Source organism: Cydia fagiglandana, chromosome 13, assembly GCF_963556715.1.
Source record: "Cydia fagiglandana chromosome 13, ilCydFagi1.1, whole genome shotgun sequence".
Taxonomy (NCBI): Eukaryota; Metazoa; Arthropoda; class Insecta; order Lepidoptera; family Tortricidae; genus Cydia; species Cydia fagiglandana.
In genome coordinates, this window is record NC_085944.1 from 8,378,332 (window position 1) to 8,403,076 (window position 24,745).

Below are 24,745 nucleotides of genomic sequence, written 5' to 3' on the forward strand. Positions count from 1 at the left end.
ATCACAAAAACATGGTCGAATTTAGCAAAAACATCATTAGTATCATTACATACTTGTACAGTAGTTGTTCACGATATTGTGCAAGATAATTAAGACAAGTTCAACAGTTCAGAAGATAGAACTGGGGGGCGTTGCCTATTCTTCAGAATAAACTACTAAATTTCTAACACTAACTCGACAAGGCAGCCTGATCTTGATAAATTCCGTACGTACGTATAAAAATCAATAGCTAATATGTACACTATTAATACACTACACTAACTTATCCTAGCCTAGCGTACCCGGAGTTTACTCGGCTCACCGTAAACTCGCGTCGTAGCATAGATAGTCGTTGCAGTCCTTTTATAGACTACGGTTTAGTTTTAAGTCTATATGTTAGTTTAGTTTATAAGTATATTAAAGTAGGGACATAACGCTTCGCTTCGAATTTACCAACATATTGTAAAATGAAATATTTCTTGAAAGCGCGTAGGCGCTTTTCAACATACGCGCCTTAACAACTGTAGTAATTTAGTTATTCTTCGCACTGTAAACGACAGCTGGCGACAATTTCAGTCGTTCAAACATCAAAGGATTTGGCTATAAAACTCGCTCAAGGGTTGCGCCATACATGTCATATTTCAAATCTATTCGTAAAATAACATACTAATTCTAGGGCGAGATATTTATAAGAGTTTATTTCTATTCGTAACCGCATATGTTTAAACACTGAACTGATGCCGGTTTTTTAGGCTAGCGGCTATTCTTCCCGGTGTGGGGGAACATCACGGGCAATTCACGGCGTTATCAGAGCGCATCGGTAGCTGACCAGTATAAGAGTGATCTTCGAAAACGCTCAGCGGTTTCCGATCTCGAGACCGAAATATCCTAGTCAACTCACGATTAAGAAGTTTTTTATTTAAGAATAAGGTAGAAGAGCTTGGTTGATATTCCAATAGCATGCGATAGCCGGCTAGCAATCGCTTGCAGCGAACCAATGTAAAAGTGAAATGTGATTTCGCGTAATTGTTACGTATTTCATAGTTACATTTATACAGTAGCGTGCCTAGGGTTTTGGAGTAGGGCAAGCCGAAAGATATGTTTTCGTAATAACTGTCCAATCTTCACTCTTCGGGGTCAAATGCATCTGCTAGCGTGACGAGGCGAGCTAATCATAGCGCACGTCTGCTACGGAATGAATAATGTCATTTTGTATTTTGTTAGACAAATAGCTCGAGCTTGGTTTGTCGCTTTGAACATGTTTTTCTAGAACGCCGTCATATTTTGATAGCAACGATACAAGTTCCAAAAAATTGCCCCTATTTAATGAAGTGTTTGACTCATCGTGTCCTCTAAAAGGAAGTTCTTGCTGTGCTAAATGGCACACAATATCGACTAACCTCTGAAAAACACTACGATTGTTGTCAACACGCATGTTATGTTTTGATATTTCTTCTGATAATTGTCGCGACAAAGAGGCCTCGATCCTTTGTTTCCCAAAATTGCTAAAAGAAATCACTGCACACATATGTTTACCGGAATTCATGTGCCTCTTTATTGCTCCAGATAAATTATTTAAATCGTTATAGCCAGAAGTATTCCAAACGTTAATATCGTTCGAAAAAAATATGCAACACCAGCAATACATCTTATTTGTATGGGAACAACCAACAATCCAATGAGTTTTGTAGACGGCCCTACAGAAATTTCTCTTACGCGACTGACTTGACTGAGAAATACACAAGTCGGGTGTTGGTTTTGCCGCGGAAATTAGGTCCCGTTTTTCGACAAAGGTCAAAGACTTTACCTTGTTTTGGTTGACTAAAACGTGGACGCATTTCAAACCGTCACAAGGAACCACTTCTTGATCCATTGTTAACACTTATTAAACTAAGCGCCACAACGATGAACAAATTCACATTCACTATTTAATCAAATTCACTTAAACAAACTTTCGATACTTTCGACTCGACCACTGACTCGGCTCAACTAAATAATAATACACTTGAAGTAAACGCGAACGCGCGCTGTGCGAACTTATGCAGCTAACTTCACACAAAATCCAAGCATAAATCGTCTTATAAAATTGCTATACATACCAACAAATAGTTACATCGTTCTTTGACGGTTTGTAGGCTGATAGTGCCCAGAGCGGGACGAAAAAGCAAGCACGGTTGCAAGCCAACGAGTGCGAGTTCGAGCAGGATAGCTAGAACATCCTCCGCCTGATTTAGTTCGCGCGGACGAGGCGCCACGCCGCGGCATAATTTTGCAACACGCTCGTGCCGCGGTTCGAGGCCGCTGTGGCTTGAATTTAATAATACGGGTTCGTTTGGCGCGCGATTTTCAAAATAATCTTTATTGATCTTATCACTACGTAATTTCGGTAAGGCAATTAGTTGCCTTAGGGCAAGCCCGGCTTTTGGGCTTGTATGGAAGTCCCGCCACTGCATTTATACTAGTTTCCCAAGACGATTGTTAATCTATATTCTATAGGAGGACCGGGCGTTTTGCGCGCATGCCTGATCCCGTGACGGCGCACGTGGTAGACGCTGGCGCAGCGCCAACTATCTCCAGCGGCGAGTCAATAATAGACGGCAACGGGATGCCGCCAACAATAGACGCCATCGACTACGAGTCTGCATCGCGACAGGGTAGTGCATCTGTTCTAACTAATACTCATTTATTTTCCGTGGTTGTACGGATATTATTGCACTAGCTACAGATACCAATACTTGAACACTGACGCGTTTGCCGCTTAGACAAATATTGCTGCTAGAGTAACTATTAGCAGTAAACATTACACATTTTACAATCTTGTTTTGCAAATATTAGTGGCGAGGTTGAGTTATCAGAGACAATAATGTTTTCCTATAGGTAGCCGAAAACCTGCCGAAACGCAAAAGTTTAATCGAAGCAGATTTTATAAACTCTTGAATCTCTGTATAAATAGACACCAATCTGTATCGCAACATGCACTGCGTCGCTTCTGCAAAATTAATTAGAGATATTAGAACAAGATTTAAAAAAATACGATAAAATAATTATGTAAAGTAATACGTAAAAAAGGTTCCTCTGATGGATTTATTTTTTAAATTATGATTATTAATGTTATATTTTTAAAATATATTTTTCTCTATGTACTGTAAATCTTTATAATTAATTACAAAACACAACGAGTGCTTCACCTTTCTTAAAAAAAACGACTGTAAGGCTCACTTGTACCATCCCACTAACCCGGGGTTAACGGTTTAACCGTCAACCCAGTGTCAAATTGCACTGGTAACCATGGTAACTCCAGGTTCCCCGGGTTAGTGGAATGGTGCAAGTGGGCCTTAATGAACTCTTTGATTATTGTTTCTCGTATTAATAAACATACGAAGTACCTCCTTATTATTATCTAGAACGAAACAATTCTTCTACTCCTACTATGCACATAGGTCGTGACGCTGAGCGATAAGGGAGACAATACGACTAAGCAATCATAACAATTTATTGCTCTCAATAAAACATGTCCTCAATATGCAACATTTTTAATGAACACTATCCCACCTCACTTACCTACCATGAGTGGAAAAAAATCACATACTTGAGTGATGCCTGAGAAGACAAACTTTCATATCAACCTAAATGTTCAAGTTATCTATGTTCCCGTTACACACGAGATACCAAGTCGCGGCGCCGGCAACGGCCGCTTCAGAATTATTAAATCTTGTGAAATTTGCTGATAAACGCTCTTCGTTCTTGTAACAATATACCTATCACCCCTATAAATTATTAGCCGTTAAATTTAGATAACCATTAGCAAAGTATTTAGATAAGTTTAAAGGTTAAGGTTTAGGTAAAGGTTAATACAAACACTAAGAACTCATAATATAATTAACTTTCAGGTATTTAATATAATGTAAACAAATAAAACGACGTGACTCCCGAGGCAAGAAATACCCCAGATTCAGCCTCCAATCATACTAACATTTTTGAACAGTTACAAGAGTTGAAATCTATGTCACGAAGAAACTTTTCCGCGTCTTATAAATCACGCTTGACACGATTTTCACACCACCGATATTTTAAGGTTTCCCATTTAACCGCGGGCCGGATTGGGCGGAGAAACCTTGGCGAGTGTGATTGGAGGGTTTGACGTCATAAAAAAACATTGGGATTCAGAAAAATATAAAGCATGTTGCTAGGACGCCTATAAGCGGGCCCGAGCGTCGTCGATCAATGAATAATGCAAGGGAGAACCAGCGTCAGCGACGATCGCCGTATATTTAACCTTAGCTTACCGATTATTGTGTGATGTCCTCTTGACCTTACGTTTCCTTTTGAAACACTATCTCTATATCATTGCTTAGTTAGAAATGCACTTAAACGTTAGTAATTTTTAACACAACATGAAAATTTTAATTTTGACACATGTAAACAAAACATTACGAGTTACGATAGACATTGACAATTTTGACATATTACGCTTTGTCATGGGAAAGTTTACACAGATTATTGAATTTTTTAAATTATTATTTTGCTTTCATTTATTCGCAAAAATGCGTCTAAAACAAATAAGGGGCCGCCCTGGAACTGAGTTCAAACAACACACTTAATAATAATATTCCTGTAATATTTTGTTAGAGATCAAATTCAAGATAAGCATCACACGTATATTACCTACTTTATTACCCGACTACGGCAACGCAAAAGGAGGGTTATTTTACATATCATTACACCAAGAACTAAAATAAAAAGTGTTATCAGTACAACTAGAATTAGGTAGCAACAGGCGTAATGCAACATATTTATGAAGCAATATAATAAACTTTGATTACCTAACACACGAACACTAATAAAATATTTTATTCATTGTCACTATTATGGAGATATGGAGAGACATTAGATATATGTGGGTACAGTGGATCCCGGTCAATAAGGCTACCAAAGGGAGAGCAAAAACATAAGAGCGAAAAAGAAGAAACTGATAGTTTATTTCAACAGACCGTTGGAAAATATAAGTATTGTTTCCGAAAGTAACAATTTCTCACATTTTAGTACAAACCAAAACTATGTAGGTATATAAAAATAAAAACCCTTTAGGTACCCGTAATCGTATTAGGCGATTTTGATATATTTTAACTCCTATCTACACGACATTGTAGCGCTAGCAAAGCAGTTATCAGACGAGAATGAATCGTAACAAAATACATAGTGCTAGTAGTTAGGTATGGCACATAATGATTACAACGGGCAGGATCAATAATAGGTCAAGCAAACTGCATCGCCTCATTCAATGTAAGGCATACGACTCAATGTAAATGTTAGCAAAGGTGTGTAATCAAGGATATTATCTAGAGACGGGCTGACCTATTCGGTATTCAGCATATTTTTCCATGTTCGTATTCGGCTGAATTTCAAAATTTCTCGAAATACTCGAGAAACTCGAGAAATCCTGGTCAAGAATTCCTATGCCTCGAGAAATGAAAAAGGTCGAGAAACCAGAAACCCTAATACTCATAATAATTAAAATTTAGCAAAAATCTAACGTAAATAAGCACTGCTGTGGTTGATATACAATAAATTGTATCCAATTATTTTCAATAATGGAGTGTTTCTCTGTAGGGTCGAAGAATGCGACAAGTCGATTTCAGACTTGTCTTCGATGAAACCTGCACTTACATATAAATGATTTGGTCATCATTTATAATAAGTAATTGTTATAATATATCGTGTTCCTATAGTGTTAAGCAACACAGTAAATAATTAAGTACAATGACACATTACTACGAGTATATTTTATTTATCGTATGGTGATGTGATGTCAGAAACTTACGAGATGACTTGCATGAATAGAAACATGGTTTAACTAACCGAATTAAAAAAACTTATCAATTTGACCCACATGTAGGTACTATATACAATTTTACAGTGTAGGTATTGTAGGTAATGCACAATATTCGGGTAACATTCACAAATACATATAGCATGTTTTGTAAGTCAGATGTAGGTAAATATATTCACCACTAAAAATAAAATTCCTAAAGGTACCAAGGCAGAGGGAATCTACACTGCATTTTTTGTTATATCTAGCGGAGCCGAACCAACATTAGAATCAAACCAAGGTTATATTTGCAATCGAGAGTTGAAGCACTCGAACAGACAAAAAACATCAAAAGCCAAATAAACACAAGTCTGCTATGTCAAGTACCTACATATTACATTTATATCGGTACACGATAGTATTTATGCAGCGTAATGTACGTAATCACAATCAGTATTCAACTCGCAGCTTGATAGTTAGAACCAACTTCAGAAGTCTTGTGATTAGGTAGTGGTTAAATGACGAGTTGGTAATTATTAAGATCACTTTGTTGTCGTGATCGGTGATACTCGTGATAGACGAGTCCGTAAAATACAATGACCCAGCGCTCCATTTTCGTAACCACGCTGTATTTCCGGCTATTCTAAATTAAAATCAACAAGCTGAACCCGAATGAGCGGCCTGGATCCACTTCGCTACAAAAGTTTACCAGACCAAACCGAATTGCACCTTTAGTCGCTCTGAGAATCCTTATAGTGTTTTTTGCAGTAACTATTGGTCAAGAAGGTCAGACTGTATCTAGTAGATCTAACTGTATTTTGAGGCTAAAATTCTCATTCTCTGTCATTTATTTCAATATAACTCTGTCAGAGTTGACGAATAGCAAGATAATTTATGAACCGTTTGCGGACCAAGTGTTTCAGTAGAACAGAAATGGAGCGACTAATAACTCGCCTTGGACTGTTATATATACACGCATGCATGTATCAATGGGTTCATAGTTACAGGACTGCTATTCATAAAAGTTTTGCTTAAGGAAAATCTCAGGCACACCAGTATAATTGTAGGTTCCGAACACGCGTATGTCAACGATACTGAGATCAAGATATACGAGGGTTTTGCTCCCAGTCGCGACAAAAAGCTTTGTGAAGGTGGTTGATACAATTGGGCGGGTAACAAGCGGGCCGGTGCCAACGTCCGATCACTGTTCGACAGACACCTAATCATGAGCCAATTAATGGTATTCAAGGGTGTTCCGATTCAAACTCATTATTCTTATTGCTTTTGGGCCTGTATTGGACTTGCCTATACATGCGTTAGAAATCTTCAGATTACGGACACAGAGCGACGACACCTTAATAACTCAAAGTGGTCAGTCACGACCACCGCCGAATTTCGTAACTTGACACGTATTCTAAGAAATATAACAGTTCAGTATTCATATACAAATTGAACGAGCTGCAACTAACTCTAAAGACAAATTTCAATAGACGCCTACTTATACTGTAGGAGATACATATTTGTTCACGTCACCGAGCTAATAACGCAGGTAGTAACAGTTTCTTCACTTCTTGTTCATTTATTTATCCTTGTGGTTTTCGGTATAGAGAACAACAACATTTTGATATTTATATTTGAAGTAACTCCTTAACATCGAACCTTCATAATGTTCAACAAAATAAGAACAAGTCTACAAGACAGAATAATAAATACAAGACAAGTATCATTCAGATCATAAACAAAAACAGCTTGGATGGGGTTTCATTGCCGATGCCGCCTCGAACTAAATTGTATTATGGCCTGGATTTCATGGCAGTCGCTTTCTTAAAAATATCTTAGTCCAATGTCATTGCGTCTCACCCTCTCATTAAGCAAAATGTGAGACAAAATACACATTGGACAAAGGAATTGGACAGGTGGAATACCGCCCTAATAACGCGGTTGCCGAACGAGCGATAGGTAGGTTCCTGAGGCGATAAGCCGGGGACAATACTATGTAGAAAAATGACAATATTACCCCACTAAACGTAGATAGAGGTTTAAGTAATACGGTGATGTACTACGTTCTTATCATGCAGGCAGAAATCATATCAACCTTATCGGATGTTTAAATTGTGATGGTTAAATCAAACCTGCAAACCAAATGTGATAAAAATGACGGAATATCCTTAATGATAAATCCTTATCATTCGCCTGTAGTGCCTTTAGAACCTGTATTAAAATAGGTATTAACCTCTATCTTGATTGTAAAGCATATTATAAATCGTTACCAAACAGATTTACGTACAAGATTTTCGGATCAAACCAAATCAATAATTATACATAGGTACCTAGTTATTACATAGTGGGATAAACTAATTCAAATAGTAAATAGTTGAATGAAATCGTGTTTCTCTTGTAGTGAAAACAAACCGTCCAAGTAGAAATGAAATAGAGAGGGGAAAGGGATGAAAACTCCACCGCAGTTATGCCGGGCCCCCTTGGCTTCCCCAATCAATACAAGAACGTCTATGCCTTCCAAGTTAGGGACGCTAAGGGGAGGCCCTTAGGCGTTTTTCTGATCATAAAATAAATTGGCAGTGATACTATCTATCTATTGTTGCATTGACCTCGCGAGCATAGCTTAAAAGTGAATAAATTTATGACTCCGCTATTTTGAAAAAATATAAAAAACTGAATCAACGAAATCAATTTATTTCATTATTGAACCTACTCATAAGATTTCACGATTTCGATTGAGAATTGCGACTTGTACAGAAGATATATATATTACGTAGGTACTTACTTAAAATAAATAAATATCATACCATAAATATAGTTCTTTAAAATCTTTAAATAGCAACTACATACATAAGTATCTCTTATGCAAATTATATAACTAGCGTGTGGTGGTGAAACCAACCCGCTTAATATTCAAACGGATAAAAAGGAAGTAGTCGAAATTAAAATGAAATAGCAAGGTACATGTTTACTTCGGAAGAGTGCACGCAATAATCACTCTAGTAAAATGAAAGCGAGATACAGGGGTTCGACAATGGTTACACCATAACACAATCAATTGAATCAATACGATGTGAATTGCTATTGTCGCCGAGTGCACGACTCTATTGTTACTTTTAATGTGACCTATGCGCATCAGGTTGAGTAGGACTTTTGAAAAAAAAATACCTATAAAAAAATCAAAACCACAAACAAGGGCATGTATGCAGATAATGTGGCGTAGCTCTTCCATTATCTTTACTTAATGAAGTGTACGAAAAAGATGCACACGACTGGGATTACAAAAACTAAAGAGGTCTCTAAAAATTTATTGGGACAACAACTATGAGTGGAAAATGTGAATTGAAACAATGAAACATTTTTGACGTTCTTTAAATTTTGGCCCATATACGATGAACGCCATGCTCGTAATTTGCATACTAATAAGTCATATATGCTCGTCGCGGCAGCGTAAGGCGTAACAACCATAACTCATAAGTGAAACCTATTTCTACAGACGACTATAGTACAGTCGCCATCAGATATACCGGAGCTGCCAAGGTGGTCAAAAATATCTGAACAAGCACTCTAACGCCTTGACAATAGAGGCGTGTTCAGATATTTGTGAGCACCTTGGCAGCTCCGATATATCTGATGGCGACTGTACATAGGTTTCACTGATGTTATGAGTTCGTGGTTCGGTCCTTATGCTTCAAGTTCAATAAGAATGAGATGAAAAGGTACGTATCTGAAATTCCAACAGAAATTCTGATAGGATGGTCCTCATTGCATATTAAGCATTAGGACCCTTCTCCGATGGAAACCCATATATGTATCCAAGACAATTCAGGAACCTAACAATAGAAGAATAAATACTATTATAACGCTAACGCATAAATGGTTAGTATCTTATTCTGTACATTTCTTATCACAATTCTGCGGCCTCCACCCATCGTATCGCAACGAAAACAAGAAACGTAATTTAATTACGTAATCAATCATGTCTCCCGGTGATATGTCGGGCCCACTGTGTCAAAAGATACCTTCGACATACATATGATAAACACGTGTGAAAGACCTGGGGGGCATCTACTGGTTCTATCTTTTTTTTGTCGTCGCCGCTTAGAGCAGTCAGTGGTCTGCACAAAAAACTAATAGTAATTATTTAAGGACGTGCTTTAATTTGAATATCGGAATATTCAGGTTTCATTGTCGTGTTATACTTAGATTGATTTGGATAGTACTTCGTAATTACTATCGCCTATCGCCGTCACGCCTAAATAGATACCGAGTCTTTATACACTTATTAGCAACGTCATAAGGTTAAAGAACAGTAAATTTAATAGTGTTGCGATTACGTTATCTTTATCCAGAATTTACAAGTCATATTCACCCACTTCCAGATCGACGGGTGGACTTTAAAATATAAATTCAGCAAGCATATGGTGCCAGGCCGAAGGCACAGCTGCAGGAGGTTAGGGTTCAAACACGACACTGGTTAGTTCTTTCATAGGCGAATCGGAAGACCAGAGGCCGCGCTGCAGGACAGCAGAGTTAGGATGTGATCAAACGATATTGTATCAAATCAAGTAGTTTCACAAAGCTGTATAGCCTATTCTCTTTTTTACTTAGTACAAAACATAAGGACTTCGCAAAAATCTGCTGCCTGGTGCCTCGCAAAAGTTAAGGCCGCCTCTGCAATATTTAGTGTAGGTATACTTAAGAAGGCACGTAGGTAGGGGAGAGCGGGGCTGGAAGTTCCGATTTTCAAATAACATTATGTTTTGCTATAAAACTGAGGGATTCAATTTTTTATATATCGAAATGTTAAAGAGATATTTATCTCTTATATTGATATATTTTTTCTAAGAAAATTGCAAAATGGCAAAAATTGGCCAAACCAAACTATTTTCCGAAACTAAATATACACCTTATTTTTCTAGTGTTAGATGACCTACTTTACAGTCATATCATATCCCCTTCATCTAACCTTAGATAAGTTAACAAAAAGAACCGGATATAATATTGTAAAAGAACAATGTCTATTTTAAAGTAAAGATATGCTAAGCATACCACACTGTTTGTATCTCATTTTATCCTTTTCAAGTGGCAAAGACAGACAAACTTTTGAAGGTTTCAGACAACAACTTCAGACTTAAGTTGAATATTTCCTCATACTAAAACTTATTATCTAGTTATCTACTGTATCTATATTATTTTATATCACAGAATCATAGTACAGAGATACAGAGTTCCTAATCTAAAAATTCATATAATCATATCATAAGACCGTATCTCTAAATATGAGGTTCAAATGCCTTTTAGTTATCATTACCTAATGAGCATGACACATTAGGAGAATATAATTTGGGGTTTTCGGTATTTTTTTTTTAATGCAATTAAGGAAAACAACATTAACAAATGGATGGCAAAGCAAACAAAAAGAAACCAATAATACATAAGCAAAACAGCTAGAAAAAGAAGATATAGACCTGAAAATAATGATAAACACTACAGAGAAGGAAAAATTTAGACTTATATTTTATAGAGAAAAAGGTGGAAATAAAAATGTGATGTATCAATATCCTGATATCCTACATTGTGCGAAAACGAACATGATAACTGATGAATTAAATATGGCAGAACAAGGAAATTCATCCTTTTTTGTACTCTTAGTTTGTTCACGGGTGATGGAAGTCTAAAATAAGTATTTCTATTTGTTATACTCATATGGATATTTGTGTCCTTGAGTGTACATTATTGGTATTGTTTATTGATTTGTCAATACTAAGAAGACAAAAGGTTTATAATAATCCTTGGCTCAGTAAAATACCTATTCTGAATTCAACTCACATCTCTTGTTGTTCATATGGATAACTGGCTCATAAAGATCACTATTAGTTGCCCTAAATACAATAATTAGGCGTCATGAGATAACCCCGTGGCATCAAGAATAAATAGAATAGAAGAACTGTTTTTTGTTTATTATATCTAATAGATGAAATAAAAAAAGCCTCTTAATTTTACGTTTATTTATCAATTTGTCTAATCATATGTAATTATTGTTTGTGTAATAAATAACCACTGTAATTTTTGCAATTACAAATAAAACACTAATAGCTTAGTTTCTACAATTCTTGTGGATCCATGGCATCAATAATTATCCAGTTAATCAACAATATTAATGTAAGAAAATTAAACCCCCTAGCCCTAGCCAACATAAATACAAAACCTTACAAGACAAATGTGGTTTGTTTGTCTGAAAAAAGATGGAATTCAAAGCCTTTTTTATACTTCTGGAAGTCTAGAGGGTATACGGACTATATACATATTTTAACAAAACTAAAGACGTATGTATAGGATGTTTATATACTAATTAATGGTAGTTATACACTTTAAGGAATTTGTATAAATAAATATAATAGACGGTTCTTTAAGGAAGTTGCATAAAGTTTTCTTTAAGGATATACCTAGTCTATACATTTGTAAGGAGTTCTAATTGATTATTTTCATAAATCTTTTGTATAATATAAGTATTTTAAAGCATTAAGTGTAGGTATTAGTTTAAATTTATTTGATAACTGATCCCTGATTCACCTGTAAAACATGGGGGGTCTCTTTTCCTAAAAGACTTCTAAATAGTATGGATTACTAAATGAATGTTAGTAAAATCTAATTCTGTTTTCTACTTCTGTTGCTCTAGTCTTAAAAAGAGCAGTTTAAAAAACAACAGTAAATTGCTCTTTATCAAGAAACATAGATACTATTGGTTTTATTCCAAGTTAGAAATGAAGGGCACAATAGGTCATGGTAGTACTGCATTGGCAAGTATAATATTTTGTTTTGTATGTATTAACTTTGCACGTTAACTGCCTGCCACAGTATATTACTTGAATAACAAGCTGTTCAACTTGATATGATAAGCCCTTCCTATGTTAATAGTTACCATAACTAATCTTTGATCAAATATCTCCCTTATTGCGCTTATTAATGTTGAGGAGTAGTAAAAATGAATAATATGACAATGAATGACATTACCTTGAATATGTAATCATTACACAACTTCTTACAAGTATTACATGGGACTCCTATAATTTGCATATGTAACAAAATTGTCTTTGAGTTAACTACATAATTATAAACATATAACTAGAACAAAATATACTTGCATGTTTTTCAGATATCAGAGAAATGCGTGCAAAGTGCACAAGAGAGTGAGTTGATCACATGATACTGAACTACAAGTTTGGGCGTCACATGACCTAAATTTTTGACTGGATGCACTTTGTTCAGGCTAAGGAAACATAGTTAAAATAATAGAATCTGGTAATAAGCATGCTCAATGTTACATAACTGAATGCATGAACATTTATAAAGTTAAAACTTACCTTTGATAACATTCTCGCTACCACTCTTGTCCTTCACATTGGTGCTAGCCGAACCGTTTTTCACTTTTTGAGAAGTATTTTTTGTAGAATTCTCATCATTCACTTCACTTCCGAGAGCCATCACAACACGAGGAACAAATCCGGCACCGATTGACCGCGACAAGCACGGCCCACACTCAGCTGAAGTAGCACATGCGGTACAATTAAGGTTCAATTTCGACTGACAGTATAATGTGCTCCCTGAAATGAAGCTAAATTCCAATTGGTATTCACCAAAAAGTAAATCCTATCAGAAACCCACTCATTTAATTCAGGCGAATAATACCACCTTACTGAGATATCAACAGTTTTACCGTCGAAATAAACATCACAAAATGAAACGTAATACATTGCGTAAAAGTATGAAACTTAGACAGAGTTGACAAGATCCAACCAAGCAATGGAAGTAAGCATTTTAGACACACCTTTTAATGTCGGAATGACTTTTCTGTTTCAGCGCTAGAAACGACCTCTTCCGGAAAATTATCTCAACTTTTAAATCAATGACCACTGATAGAGGTTGTATAGACGGCGGATACAAACATAAATGAAAGAGATGTACACATACGTAATCGCACATGTGCAAACAAGATGCACTAATATATTTTCTTACTTTTAAGCGGTCTGTACATGTAACAATAATTTGAACAACGGTTTTAGAGTCAGACCGAGAAAAGACTGCAGTGATTTTGATAGCCTACGCAGTGCAAGTGTCATTTTAAACGTCAAACTTCTATGAAATTATAACGTGTAAATAACACTTGCACTGGGTGGGCTATCAAATTCCCTGCAGACTTTTCTTGGTCTAACTCTAAACTAAGACGCACTTGTCCGTTAGAATGAGATAGATGTATGTTTTTAGAAAAAAAATATATGAGAAGTCTTCGCGCCCACCAAGATCTGCTTGACCAAGTATATTTTTACAATCGATACGTTTTGGAACGTCGTCTCACTTATGCCGGCCACATACGTAACGATAAATCGTTGCGATAAAACTGTGCAGTCCGACTGTGCAGATATAGTGCGTCAAGCAAATCTTGTCAGTAGCAATGTAAAGCAAACTAAAGTAGGGCAACACTCAAAGAGTAGTATTGCGCTAAGAAAAGCAGCAATGTACAATGTACATCGAAATAAAACTTTTTTTCCGCTGAGCGCGCCTTGTCACGTACGTCAATTCAAATTGTCACTCGCGGATTCTCTATTGAAAATGTTTGAAATTGTTATTAATACTTATGGACGGACAATTTAAAAGCAGTGTGTGATGTTGATAAAAATGATTAACTAATTTGAAGATCTCAAAATAAAATTGTAAGTGGACTATGCCGTTAAACAAGAATGTATGAATAAAATCATTGCTTCAGCAGGTAGATGTCATACTGGATTTTCATATTTTATTAGATTTCTTAGTTGGCACTGTAGGCATTGTAGGCACCTTAGCTTTAATTAAGCACAGTCTTATTTAATATATTGGTATTTAGTGGTGACACAGCAGAAATATCTCGTGAAATAGAATCGATTCAGAATGTAAACATTGTAAACCATTTGTAAACAAACAAGATGATGGCTGTCATTCGCGATCCACATTCCACAGATAAAACACAGATGACACGCGATTTTCGAATTATTCGAACACAGTGTTGCTAACCCGCGATTTTTCAAATTTGCCGCCGTTTGCTACTGACAAGATTTGCTTGACCCAGTATAAATCGAACCGTGTGTATGACAAATCGTTATGGCTCCTCTTCACGTTGGGCCAACGCCAACGCCAACGAGGGACGCATTTATGCGTTAGAGTGATATTGCTATCTCATTCTACCGCATGGCTGCGTCCCTCGTTGGCGTTGGCGTTGGCCCAACGTGAAGAGGAGCCTTTACGATAGTCGACAACGATTTGTCATACACACGGTTCGATTTAAGTATCAGCACAGTCGGACTGCACAGTTTTATCGCAACGATTTATCGTTATGTATGTAGCCGGCATTACTGCATGTCTGCTGTCACGGCTGTCATATTCGTGGCAGTATGGCTTAGAGCTTTAGCCTGTACAGATGGACCAAAAAAAAAAAGTCATATTCGTTGTCAAACATTGAGGTTACTATTACTATTTTTGTTTAAGTTTTGATTGTACTATAAAACTGAATAAATTAAATTATTAACCTGTTCCTTAGTGAAATCATAAGAATTTTGCTGAGCTAGATTTGAAAAACTAACAGGCTGGCGTCAGAAAATTATACTAAGGTACGATAATGTCACTATTTCGTAGTAATATTTCTATTAAATTTTGTATCGATTGTGTCTTATAAACTGGGAATAAAATAGTTAACATAACTATAATAGGTTCCTTACTACTCATATTTAAATATATCGTAACCGTCTATAAAGTTTTAGAGCTAGCCACAGAAAAAGGTATACAATTTCGAAAGCAACAAAACCCCTCTAATTACTTTACAATATTGTCTTTATTAATAGATCCGGGCATCTATCAGCCGTTTATCAGTGGAAATCTAAGCTACAGCTCTCAGATTAATAGTGTTAGTATGAAATATGACATTGAACAAATATTATTTTGCAGAAAATGTTGGACGGGTGGTATTGCCGCTCCATAGCCAATATGCAGGCGAGCGAGGCCGCCAGCATCAGCAACAACGTGCCCGCAGAGCCGCAGCCGCCGCCGCGCGAAGACTACTCCAGTGACAGCAGTAGCGAACCAGAGCCGGAGACTAACTACAAGTCACATTACCTTACACTTAAGAAAAAGCTGAAATATCTTATTTATGTGAGCTCTATAGGTACTTTTTGTAGTGATAAGCTAGCATTGTGGATATAAAACACAGGAGGCTTGTCACTAGCTCTATTTAATTGTACCATAAAAGTATAAAACTTTGCCCTTTCACATAACTTTGCCCACTGTGTCACAGTTTATTTCTGAGACTTTCTTCAGAAAGTGTATCTGTAACTACTTTTTAGATACTTAGCTTTTGCTGAACTGTGGTGTACCACAGTTCAGCACTGTAGTGGGCAAAGTTATGTTAAAGGGCAAAGTTTTATACTTTTACAGTATATGACAATTTTCTTATCAAGCAAATTAATTAAAAAGTCTAAAAACCTGCGCTCTTTCAAAAACTTGCTCTGGATAGGAATACAAAAAAAATTAAAAAGTTGGAGATAGCATTAAAATACTATTTTATCAGAACATTAAAAGCAAAATTTGATAATAATTAAAGATTCTCCCTTTACAGGAAAACGAGTGCTTCCAAGATGCTCTGAGATGCAGCCAGAAGAGGCTCCTTAAGGTGTCCCGGGACCGCAGCTTCCTCCTCGATAGGCTGCTGCAGTATGAGAAGCCGGATAGCAGCACTTCAGAGAGTGATGAAACAGAATCCTCTGATGACGCAGATTACAACCGTGCAGATGCTTTGAAAAGGTAAGGAGTGTAAAGGCCCGTCTCCATATCGCGCGGCAAGCTGTCGAATATTGGATCGCGCGGCAGCCGCGCGCAATAGATACCGGGCTGGCTCGCAAGCCAACTCGATCATTGGCTCGCTTGAACGTGCCGCGCGACAAACCATTCATTGTCGGTTTTTCGATGCGCGCCAAAGGAATGTTCGCGCGCAGTTGTGATGGGTGTGTATAGAATTCAGTTGGCTCGCGCGACAGCATACATGGATAATAAAAACTGTCGTACTTTAATTAAATTATACGGCACTAAACAGTTTCTATGGAACAGTAAAAGTAGTGATTATCGCAACAAATCAGTTTTCTATTTGGCTATACTTCGTTCCGAATTTTTGTGATATAATGTGGTCGATCGTCGGATCGCCTGCCGCGCATAAGTTCAAGATGATGCCGAAATTGGCTGGCGAGCCAAAGTACAGGTTTGCCGCGGTCGAACATTGCTCGCGCGGCCGCCGCGCGATATCGAGATGGGCCTTTAACTACATAATATAATCACTATGTACACCTTATAAAACAAAGTCCCTCCGCTGCGTCTGTGTGTTTGTATGTTTGTTTGTTTGTTAATTTTAAAATTAAATTTTTAAAATTTTAAACTAAATAATTTGTAAGATTTATGGAAATAAAGAGGCTATAATAATAATGTTTGTTCATGATAAACTCAAAAACTACTGAACGGATTTTCATGCATCAGTTTTCACCTATCAATAGAGTGATGCGTTAGGAAGTCTAGGTATATAATTTGTTAACCGCGAATCTGTGTTATTGAGACTACATATATACTATACATAGTGGTTTTGGGCTGAATGAACGCGACAAGCGATCGACAGACCGCCTACTTCCGGCCGGGCTTCCCTACACTACATCTACATAGTGGTTGAGTCGGTACTCTTTGCTTTCGTTTAATCCATACTTAATCCTATTGTACGTAATGTTATACTTTCCTGTATGAAAACAAATAATTTTGCTCAATTCTCTGAATATTCCAGAAAGAAAATCGAAGCGACTGCTGCCCACCAAACTGTCTCTGCTGTTGCCACACCAAACAAGAATGCCAACACTGTGAAAAGAAAAAGAGCAGTTGTTCCTAAAAAGCCTCCTAATGCTACACACCTTGTAAGTATAACCTCGTAAGTCCCCGCGTACTTGTACAAGTACAAATTAAGGATAGCACTTCAGACCTGACATTTTATCTACATAGATGGCGTAACTGCCTAATGTACTTACTCAAGTACAAATTTTTCATTCCCCATTTACCGGGTAGTTTTTTTACAACTGCAATACTGACACGGTCCTTCTCATTCTATATTCTATGGTCAATTTCGCCATGTTAGATAGGTAAAGTCAACTGTCAGTCTCAGTGTCACTTTTTCGCAAGATGGCCACACAGTCAGGTCGCTGGCCAGCACGAGGTAAGATAATCGGTTTATATTCAAGTAATCACTTGTTTTTTCTGTTGTCATGCGAATGTATTAGTATATTTGAATTATAAATATTGCAAAATAAACAATATTCCAAAGAAACCTGTATATTTAAGGTTTGTGATTGGTCAAAATAATTTGTACTTACGGTAGTACGTTCGGTCTAACTTACAAGTTTTTTTTTCTTATTCTAGCGTTTGATGAAAAGCAAATATCACAACTTCTCAATAAATATGACTTCAAGGACTCGGATAATGAAGATATGTTTATATTAGAACCAGAACAAGAATCAAATAGGTACTTTACTTCGTTTTCGGAATATAAAGATGGAGAAATAGAAGTTGCAGTAGGCGGACATGTACCTAGTCATCGATTTCAAAGTGCTCGTGGTCAATGAGGTAGGCGTAGCCGTGGTAGAAGCACAAGTGCACAAGGGCGCGACATGGGCAAAGTGCAAGGGATAGGTCTGGAGATCTAGTCCAGGTTTTGAACACCCAAATCCAACCTCCGTGGATGTAGTATGGTATTAAAATAATGAAAAGAGGTTTTTTTATTCACCTTTTTATAAGAAGAAGATTAGTTATGTTGTAATAAAGTAAAATTTTTGCTTTAGTGATGTTTAGACAAAAAATATATGATTTAATTTTAATATTAAATAAATCCTTTAACTTTTTTTATTATACTGTGTAACAAACCAATGTACTCACACAAGTACAGAATATTTTCAATAATTTCCTTTTTAAAGAGGTGCTATACATAATAAACATACCATAAAAAATACTGAAAATAAAACCTTACTTCAAAAAATCTCTAAAATCGACATCTTTTTGTTTCGGTCTGAAGCACTATTCTTGATTTGTACTTGGTATAGTACAGCCGGCAGATATGACTACTACTGTCGGAAAAACACAGGACTTACGAGGATAAAATACGCTACGTTCTTGCATAGTTAATGAAATTAGGTATTTGCACTTCCCATCCTCTTTAATAGCCCCGGGTTATAATTAAAGCAGTGAATATATTTGGTTCGTCTATTCCCTCCTGTAAAATAGAACAATAGAGACCAATAGACGCACGAACTACGAAAGATGTTCTTACACGTCACAGAACACCAACAACAAGGGTTGGTCTGTGTTACAAGTAGTTCATAGCATTAATTTTATTCAGTTTTTTAAACATGGATACGATTCCATTCTAAGTAGGTAACTCGCCAAGTTAAAAGGTGTGCGAATTCCAAACCAGAGGTTGTTTGTTAGAGTTAGATCCTCGGTTCGTAGTACCTACCGAGTTAACGAGAATGCACGGTTACGGTGTAATATAGACCTTCATGCATTCCAATAAAGTTTACGATGGCGCGTCATATGTAATAGGCGTTCAAAATACCTATTGCCATAATTCGTCTAAGCATAGAAAGCAAGTAAAAACATCAGATAACGAAATCTTTTCAGCACCAAACCAACATGGCCATGCTGTCAAAGGCGTCCCCCGCTCTCGGCTTCGGCCTGTCGCCCGGGGACGGGCACATGACGCCCGAGGAGGTGGAGCGACATCTGCAGTCGCGGCAGTCCTATGTGGAGCTGCTGCCTGAGCGTGCGCCGCCAACTGTACCTACGGAGATGTTTAGTAACGACCCATCACTTGACAGGTGAGGATGCAAATATTATTAGAAGCAACAATGCCAACCCTGTGAAAAGAAAAAGAGCAGTTGTACTACTAGTCCAACTAGTGTGTCTCTGTAAGTACCATAGTCTAATAAAACATGGTCTTCTCTTCCCAGAGTGACACAAGCCTATGTCACAATAACATGGCCGCTATACATATAGGGCTGTCGCATGGTGACGTAGGCTTGTGTCAGTCACGTGACCACGAAAAGACAGGAAGAGGGTACCAGGCGGAGTATATTATTATACCATGGTAAGTACTAAGTTGTAGTTGTAATAGTGTATCAATGCAAATAAATAATTTCTGATTTCAAAATCCTCCATAGATAGTTAAAGCCTAACAAGATCTGTTTGGCCCTGAAATAGTTTGGAATATGGAATGTCCAATATGTAGTTCGTTTTTTTAGCATTAGAAAAAGACTACGCGATCTTGACGCGTCTTTTAATTGAAAAACGCTTTTTATAAATTACTTATGAAAGCAAAATAATGTAAATAATCGTACATAATTCATAATTGTTACATATTTGCCGTGACTTATTTTTCAATTAAAAGATACGTCAAGATTGTTTACCTTTTTAGGGTTCCGTAGCCAAATGGCAAAAAACGGAACCCTTATGGATTTGTCTTGTCTGTCTGTCTGTCTGTCCGTCCGTATGTTACAGCCACTTTTTTCCGAAGCTATAAGCACTAATACTGTTGAAACTTGGTGAGTAGATGTATTCTGTGAACCGCATTAAGATTTTTACACAAAATGGAAAAATAATCAATAAATACTTACCATACTTAGAACTGAAACTAAAAAAATAATTTTTCATCACACCCATACGTGTGGGGTATCTTATGGATAGGTCTTCAAAAATTATATTGAGGTTTCTAATATCATTTTCTTCTAAACTGAATAGTTTGCGCGAGAGACTTCCAAAGTGGTAAAATTTGTCTCCCCCCCCCCCTCTACCGAAAATTGGTTTGAACGAGATCTAGTAAGAAGTTTTTTTTTAATACGTCATAAATCGTAAACCGCAATTTTATTATGGTACATGTGACGTAACGTAACGAAATTTATATATAAATTCGTAGCCTACCTACCTAATGAAAATCAAATATGATCCATCTAGTTCAATCCCAGAACACAGCAGCGTTATCATTTTACTTACCACTCCATAAGTGACAATAGAATTTTAACCTTAGCGTTTCGTTTTAAGGTTCAATTTAAACTAATACAAAATTTCACTTTTCAAATTAATCAGAATCACCAATGCAAACTATTTACTACTATTATTGAGATATACATACGTATTTGGATTTTTTTGTTAAACCTCCATTGGCGCGGCCTAGAAAAGGGTTAAGCAGCACCCTGAGCGTAGCGAGAGATTCGAGGATGTATAAGTGTTGCATGGCCAGTACATGTCTATTGTCTAATTGTGACGTCCCACGGTCAAAGGTACCTTATGGCGGGTATGGAGTTATTCATACCCCAGTAATCTACAATAAATAAGCTATCGATAACACAAAAGATCAACCTCCTAAGTTGCGTAGTTACAGAGATATGATTTTTTTAAAATAATGTTGTGAAATGAGCAACTTTACGATAGAGAAGTTTTAAGTTTAGCCGCCTAAAAAACTATGTTCCTGAAGTAAGTTACATAGTTGACTACAAATAATAATACCTTATATATCTGAGATTAAAAAAATGTTGCGACTTGTTCTGTAATGCAAATAGAAACCTTTGATATCGACTGATTTATGTGTATACTAACCAATCTCTTGAAAATAAAGTTTTATTTCATTTTCACGATTGATTGCAATGAGCGCTCAAGATTTAAATTTTATCTATTAGAAAACGACACTGAGAGACAGTTTAAGCAAAAAACAATACCGATTTAGAGGTGAAAATGTATTTTCTGACTTTTTCATATAAAATCAGAAAATTGAATATTTTTACTTTTAATGTAACACACAATCAATTTTTCTGAGCACATATGCAAGAAATTCTGTCATTCAAATGAAATAAATCCTAAAACCCCAACTAAATACTATATTTAACCCCTTATGCCACTTTAAACTTACATAACAATAACAGTATTTGCTCCATACATTTACGAAAAGGTACCTTATGGAAATAAATCTAATAATACATCACTACAAAACATCAATCACATTGAAGCTTTTATCTTTTATGAATAGAAAATATTAATTTACATTAAACTGCCACAAATTTAATTGGTTCTTCGTCATAATAATCTTAAAAAAGACCAATAATTTGTATGTAATGAAAAGGTACCTTGTGGTTAAGTTACATGATGAGGCATGATGATGATGATGGAACAGTTAGGATAAACTAATAATATTTTGGGGTAAAGATGTTATAAATCGTCTATTTCTTATCAATAATATATTTTGGTTGCCATTGAAGACAAGCGGCATTGAGGTTCAATGACCTTAGATATTCCATAAGGTAATGCGTCGGGTATTGGCATTTTTCAGCAAACCAATGGCTGATTTATTGCATGCGACCAAACCAAATGAAGATTATTCTAGTTAAGAAAGACTTGACGAGAGTAACTTTAGTATAATAGCAGGCTACTTGGATTTATAATGTCGGTCGATGTACGGTTATAATATTTTCTCAAACATGCAATGAAATATTGATGTTATGTTCCTTATAATAGGCTGCGAAGTATGACGTTTCAGGTTCGGCTAGGACAAGAGGTATTTAATGGAATTTCATACAAAACTTGCAGGCCTAGGCCGGCAAAGTCCTCTTTTTTAATTTCCATTTCACAGATATTTGTGACACAGCATCGTGGCATTCAGCCATTAAAAAAATCTAGAGGCAGTATTTGCTTTATGGTTCGTAATGACACTCTGCCACTACGCCTATAAAAAAAAAAAACAATGTTTGCTACAATTTGCAGTTTTATTTGTATAAAATCAACATGAACTTAATAAATAATACATTATTAACCAAATTCTGTAATTTTAAATTATAAATTTAACTACACAAATATAGTACATTATTGTCGAGGCTCGGAAGTAGCTACTTGCAGGCTGAGGATTCGTTTTAAACGGACGACCTTGGGAGTCCGTTTAATTGAATCCGAAGCCAGCAAGTAGCCTTCCAGCCGAGTCATATATAGTGCTTTTCTCAAAAATGGTGCAAAAAATATAAATATCATAGAAATATTTTACAAAAGCAACGTTCTTACATATATATTTAGACAGAAAAAGCCCTTGCCGCCTTTTTATTTTTTTTAATAAAAAAATAGAAGTGTATTTTTCTGCCAAAAATACGCCAACCTATTTGAGACATCTAAATAGTCGCGGTACTAATTATCTGTTTGGCTGTTTAATGGGCCTGTGCCTTCATTTGATATGGTCATTTCAACTTTTAAAAAGTTTGGAACTCGACAAATAATGGAATTTGTATGCAACATTGCAGTCCCAAAATCGAGACTGCAATGTTTTTAACTTTTTAATTTTTGACTGACCATAAACTACGCGCTTCGCGTTCTATTTCTTAGACGGGAAATTCGACTTTGCCGTCCATTTTTGAGAAAAATACATTTAAAATATTTCATCTAAACGTAAAAGGGTCTACTCAAACACGCGTAGTTATTTTTTTAAATTGTTATGGAGGCAAAGTTGAAAAATTTTCATTCTGTATTTCTGTTTTATTGGATTTATGGTGCGTTGTTGATTTTTTTACTTTAATATGAGTCCCGACAAAATAATGAAATTAATTTTAATTGTAATCGTATGAGTTGGAATTGGCAGCGTAACCAGAATTGATTTTAAATAACTTGCTGCGTCTGCCGCCAAGTCAAAGACGAAGTATCTATATGGTTGCTTATGGCAATTTTATTATTTTAGAATCTAAGAAAAATGGCTTACAGTTTATTAGAAACAGTTTTGTGGCATATTTTAAAGAAATGAAAGTAACTACAAAATCGTGAACACTGTGGAAATTATACTTATTTTCTCCATGCATAAAGCAACGATGTATGTGAAACATGATATCAACATGAAAGACTATGTAAACTTATGTGACGAAAACGACAGTCAGACGGATACAAGGCGAAAAAATCAAAGATACATGAAAATATACGGGTAGTAAAAATACACGACTCGTGTAAAACATATGCGTGATAAAGATATAGGTACGTGTTTAGTTATATTTTGGGTGTAGTTTACTTTTAGTTTTTTCTATAAATAAAACTTGGGTTTCGTGGATTTTTTATTTTATTTATTTCATTGCATGTTTGAGAAAAGCACTATACATACCTCGGCGGGAAATGGGGTTGCCCGCGCTCAGACCTATCCGGCCTCGCTTCGCTCGGCCGTCTATATGTCTTCGGCCGGCAACCCCTTTTGTCCCGGCCTCTGTAGTAATGTACTATTGCTAGGCGCCCCAACCAGAACTGAAATTATCCAATTAGTTTTGCAGAATGCTAATACAGTTCTCTACCAAACTTCTTTTCCCGTATTGACTAGTTTTTTTGGAAATTTTCAACCTTTTTTCCATAAGGTACCTTTTTACTAAACTCTGAGACGACGTTACTAGGCTTATAACTAACTTATAACAAAAATAAAAACAGGTAAACAAACGTTACGCATTAAGGTTTGAGATCACACAATAAAAAAAAATTGAGCATTTTTTCACCTCTTTACAAAACATTTCATAACTCCGAAACTAGAAACCCTCATAAGGTACCTTTTCCCGTGGAACGTCACAATTGTTTACTGCTTCATCATTTTTATAATCTGTATCACGAAAACCGTGAACGTTAACTCCTTGCTTAGGTAAACTGACTAATAAGAAATTATTTCTTGTTACAGTGAATCAAATGATGTGCTGGAGAACTCCCCAAATGTTGAAGAGTGGTTCGATTAACTTAAGCTTTTACGTAGAAATATTTAAGGAAAATAAGATAATTGTAATGTCATTAAGTAAGTGCATTCATTGATTTAATATTAAAGATGTGATTTGTGTATATTGTCCTTTTTCTTGCATACAT

General features: G+C 36.2%; 2 protein-coding genes across 5 annotated transcripts in view; one reads left to right on the forward strand and one right to left on the reverse strand.

The window, feature by feature from the left end:
• Positions 1–13,378, reverse strand: part of LOC134670178 (clustered mitochondria protein homolog) — a 49,661-nt gene extending 36,283 nt beyond the window's left edge. For 2 of the 4 annotated variants that reach the window (XM_063527876.1, XM_063527873.1), the window contains exon 1: positions 13,156–13,378. In XM_063527876.1, coding sequence (XP_063383946.1) covers positions 13,156–13,276 — 121 coding nt within the window. In that variant the 5' untranslated portion in view covers positions 13,277–13,378. The other 2 variants (XM_063527874.1, XM_063527875.1) reach the window with 2 other exon arrangements.
• A 1,921-nt stretch (positions 13,379–15,299) lies between these two features.
• On the forward strand, positions 15,300–24,721 carry LOC134670182 (INO80 complex subunit E). The gene is made up of 6 exons (XM_063527878.1): positions 15,300–15,432; positions 15,767–15,970; positions 16,434–16,618; positions 17,637–17,763; positions 19,517–19,713; positions 24,567–24,721. The coding sequence occupies exons 2-6, from the start codon at positions 15,770–15,772 to the stop codon at positions 24,619–24,621; spliced, it is 765 nt and encodes a 254-aa protein (XP_063383948.1). The 5' UTR covers positions 15,300–15,432; positions 15,767–15,769; the 3' UTR covers positions 24,622–24,721.
• The last annotated feature ends 24 nt before the right edge of the window (positions 24,722–24,745 follow it).

What these genes read in the sequence shown, in the direction of transcription:
- LOC134670182 (XM_063527878.1), top strand. Translation starts at nt 15,770, where the DNA reads ATGTTGGACGGGTGGTATTGCCGCTCCATAGCCAATATGCAGGCGAGC. An exon ending in CGTGCAGATGCTTTGAAAAG is followed by an intron (nt 16,619 to 17,636) that starts GTAAGGAGTGTA and finishes TGAATATTCCAG; the next exon opens with AAAGAAAATCGAAGCGACTG. An exon ending in AACGACCCATCACTTGACAG is followed by an intron (nt 19,714 to 24,566) that starts GTGAGGATGCAA and finishes TTCTTGTTACAG; the next exon opens with TGAATCAAATGATGTGCTGG.